The 4137-nt window shown below is 35.8% G+C and overlaps 1 protein-coding gene across 3 annotated transcripts in view; it reads right to left on the bottom strand.

Moving 5' to 3' along the window:
• Positions 1 to 4137, bottom strand: part of CBLL1 (Cbl proto-oncogene like 1) — a 19152-nt gene that overhangs the window by 10403 nt on the left and 4612 nt on the right. For all 3 annotated transcript variants that reach the window (XM_026446885.2, XM_026446886.2, XM_026446887.2), the window contains exon 2: positions 2653 to 2820. In XM_026446885.2, the coding sequence (XP_026302670.1) occupies positions 2653 to 2820 (168 nt within the window). The remainder of the gene's footprint in view (positions 1 to 2652; positions 2821 to 4137) is intronic.

The raw sequence follows: 4137 nt of genomic DNA, 5'->3' as shown, positions 1-4137 counted from the left end.
AACTATTGTTTGAACTATTAAAGAATGCATTTGTACACTACCATGTTGTTTTAAAAAATTAGTTTTTTTAAAAAAGCCAAAGCAGGACTGACCCTAATTTAGAGGTAGTGCAAGAGCAGCCCTAGGTTATTACTAACACGATTTATAACAATTTGACTTCAAATATACTTGTTTAGATGGGAGAGAAACCCTACAATAAAAGAAACCATAACGTATGTTTTAACTAAAGCAGCTTGATTCTACAAAATAAATATAGACAAATTGCTGGAATAGAATAGAAAGTCTAGAAATACAAAAAAATACTTTTAATACAGGGGTCCCCAACTCCCAGACCTTGGACCAGTACCCTAGGCTTGTTAGGAACGTGGCCACACAGCAGGAGATGAGTGGAGGGCTAGGAAGCATTGCCACTAGACCTCTGCCTCCGCCTCCCATCAGATCAGCAGCTGCATTAGATTCTCATAGGAACACAAACCCTATTGTGAATTGTGCAAGAGAGGGATCTAGGTTGGTGCTCCTTAAAAGAATCTAACTAACGCAACAGTTGCATCCCAAAATCACTCCCCGCACCCTGCCATCACTCTCCATCTGTGGAAAAACTATCTTCCACGAAACCAGTCCTTGTGCCAAGAAGATTGGGGACTGCTGCTTTAACATACGTATGATAACAATAAAATTCCTATTCAGCAAGGAAAAGAGTTGGGACAACGTTTTGGGGAAAAAAAAAGCCAGATGCCACCTTTTTTCCCCTTAATAACCAAATACATATCCATAAATGTTCTCAAGCAGTATCAGTGAACTTTTTCTGTGAAAGGCTAAATAGTAAATATTTAGGCTTTGTGGACCATATGGTCTCAATCACAATTAACTCAACCCTACCATTATAGTGTGAAAGCCCCCATAGATAATACTTAAATGAATGAGCATAGCTGTGTTCCAATAAAATTGTTTATAAAAACAGGGTTACATTTGGCCCACAGACATAGTTTGCTAACCTGTAATCAAGGGTAAGATGGAAAAACTCTTTTATACTGGTGAAATAGGGGAAGGCCTTTCAAAAAATGTCACAAAACCCAGAAGTCATAAAAGCAAAGACTGGATACCTGACTACATAGAATCTTCAAGATTCTCTGCAATAAATATTTTGTATACAAAATTAAAAGACAAGTGAAGAATATATACAATATAGGCCAGGCACAGTGGCTCATGCCTGTAATCCCAGCACCTTGGGAGGCTAAGGTGAGAGGACTGGTGAGCCCAGGAGTTCAAAACCAGCCTGGGCAACATAGCAAGACCCCGTCATTACATAAATTAAATATAAAAAATTAGCCAAGCAGGTGGGGCGCACCTGTAGTCCCAGCTACTCAGGAGACTGAGGTGGAAAGATCACTTGAGCCTGGAATATTGAGCCACGATCCCACCACTGCACTCCAGTCCAGGCATGAGAGTAAGACTAATCTCAAAAAAAAAATACACACACACACACACACACACACACACACACACAACATATAACAAAAATCCTATTTTTTTTTTTTGTTGTTGTTGTTGAGAGGGAGTCTCGCTCTGTTGCCCAGGCTGGAGTGCAGTGGCCGGATCTCAGCTCACTGCAAGCTCCGCCTCCCGGGTTCACGCCATTCTCCTGCCTCAGCCTCCCAAGTAGCTGGGACTACAGGCACCCGCCACCTCGCCCGCCTAGTTTTTTGTATTTTTTTAGTAGAGATGGGGTTTCACTGTGTTAGCCAGGATGGTCTCGATCTCCTGACCTCGTGATCTGCCCGTCTTGGCCTCCCAAAGTGCTGGGATTACAGGCTTGAGCCACCGCGCCCGGCCAAAAATCCTATTAATTTACAAAGAACTCAGAAGAAAGGATCTAAACAAGAATGACCAATACTATGAAAAAATATTCGCTTTCATAATTACAAGAAATTTACATCAAAACAAAAATTTTAAAAGATTTCCAGTACTCACTATTGGTGTATGAGAGTAAAAACTAACATACCTTTTTTGAAGAGCAATTTGACAGTACTTGTCAAACTCTAAACTCCACAGTATCTATCAAGTTTTAAAATATCCAAATTTGTAAAGTCTTTGGAATTAAAAAAAAAAAAAAAAGGCCAAATTTGTGCAAAGTACAAATTCTACAAAACGCTATGTCCAAGAATATTTGGTGCAACATTTTTTGTAACAGAAAAAAACTGGAAAAACTGTTAAATTATGGTATATCTAAAAATACCCAAACCTGTTTTTTTAATGAGGTATATCTGCATGTACTGATAAGAAAAAAATCTTTAATGCGTACTACATGAAAAAATGGCAACTACACATAAACAATCAGTACTTTTGTATAAAAAAGTCAACAGGGATTATCTTTGGATAGAAGGATTTTACTTTCATGTTATGCTTTCTGCAATACTGTTGAGATTATTAAACAATGGGCAGTATTCCTTTCAACAACAAAAGGAATCAAATCAAAAATATTTATAAAGGGAAATAAAAATACAATGTGCTACAATGAGAAGTCAAACAAGAAGGTTGAAGAATAAATAGAATATGTAAGATAAAAAAGAGGTAGCTATAAGATCACACAGACTATCTGGAGCAATCAGATAAAACAGAAAGAGTGTTGGACCTATTAGTTAAACAAATTACCTTCATCACCAGGTGGAGCCTTTGCAGGCATCCTGTTTATAGTCCTTTGAGTTCGCGGTGCAGGTTTTGCTTTGTTTGCTTGTTTGGAGATCAGCTTTATAGGAATTCGTCTGCGAACATCAAGACCACCCAAGGATCCAGAACTATTAGTGCCTTGTAACTCATTGTCTATGTTAGGGAAAAAAAAAGTTGTAATTTCTTTTAGTTTTTCTTTTCAAAGATTATTCTGCCACAGGTATTAAAACAACATACCTAATATTATCAAGTTTAAAGATCTGGGTTCTGATTTTCAATATTACATTAAGTTTAACTGCTAATTTTATTTATTTAGGATCAACACTTAAGGCAATGCTTTTTAACCCTTTTTGAGATATGGAATCCTTTAAGAAACTGATAAAAGTTATAGGACTTCTCCCTAGAAAAGTGAATAAAATTTTTCATATAATTCCAGAGAAGTTTACAGAAACATGAAACCATTCATGAACCCAAGAACCATTGTCTTGAACTACAAGAGATTTTTTTTTTAAAGAAAAAGACTAAGGAGAAAAAGAAAGAAAACCATCCCTATCCCCATGTCTGATCATCAAGCATGCAGACAATAAATTTAGTAAACTGAACTTACTAACACTGATGAAGGCAAAATTAAATAATGCATTTGAAAATGAAGTTAAGAAATGTGATTATTCCTTAAGTGTAAGAGAGTTATTATAAAAATCATTCAGAATTACAGTAAAAATCATTATACCATTTAGTAGTAAAAACACGCAATAATGTATTTGTGCTATAACATATGACTGAGTTCTTAGTCGGCCCTGTAATGGAAAATTATAATTGAAGAGATGCAAAGTTCCTGTGCTACAACTAGGTCTAAACAACTGTCACCTTCTAGTCCCTGGAGTCTTTGCTTGTTATTGTCTATAGAATTAATTCTTGTCCCATGAGTAACAGGAGTATTATTTCATAGAACCGACCCCATCTAAAGCTTAACAGTTACCTTTTTTCAAGTAGATGAAAAGATATAATACAGAAAATACTTAACTTGACCTACTAAAGACAAAAAGGAAAATGCTTAAAATAGGAAATACAAATAACATCTTATTTAATTTGTAGTGTTTTAAACATGACAAGTTATTGAACAAGGTTGTATAACTGCCCCTGCAGGAAATATTACAGTCAAGACAGATAGCCAAACCATCCACATTAAATTCAGCAAAGCCAAATTTGGAAGTAGTAAGCTAGTACTAATGGCCTCCAAGGCTACTAGGATTACAGATGCACACTAAGTTCACATTCATTTGTACTTTTTCTGAACAATATATCAAACAAAATTAAAAATGGGTCCTTAACGATTATTTTAATTATCTTTTTAGTTGATTGGAATGTCAGGAATACTTTTTGAGCAAGAAAAAAAGTCATTCATGTTTCTTTTGGCCAGTGTATTGCTTGTAATTACTTTTAGTACATAAGCAACTACAGTGAAAGCAG

Source organism: Piliocolobus tephrosceles, chromosome 8 (genome assembly GCF_002776525.5).
Source record: "Piliocolobus tephrosceles isolate RC106 chromosome 8, ASM277652v3, whole genome shotgun sequence".
Taxonomy (NCBI): domain Eukaryota; kingdom Metazoa; phylum Chordata; class Mammalia; order Primates; family Cercopithecidae; genus Piliocolobus; species Piliocolobus tephrosceles.
The sequence above is the reverse complement of the archived record's forward strand: the minus strand, read 5'-3'. Positions and strand labels throughout refer to the sequence as shown.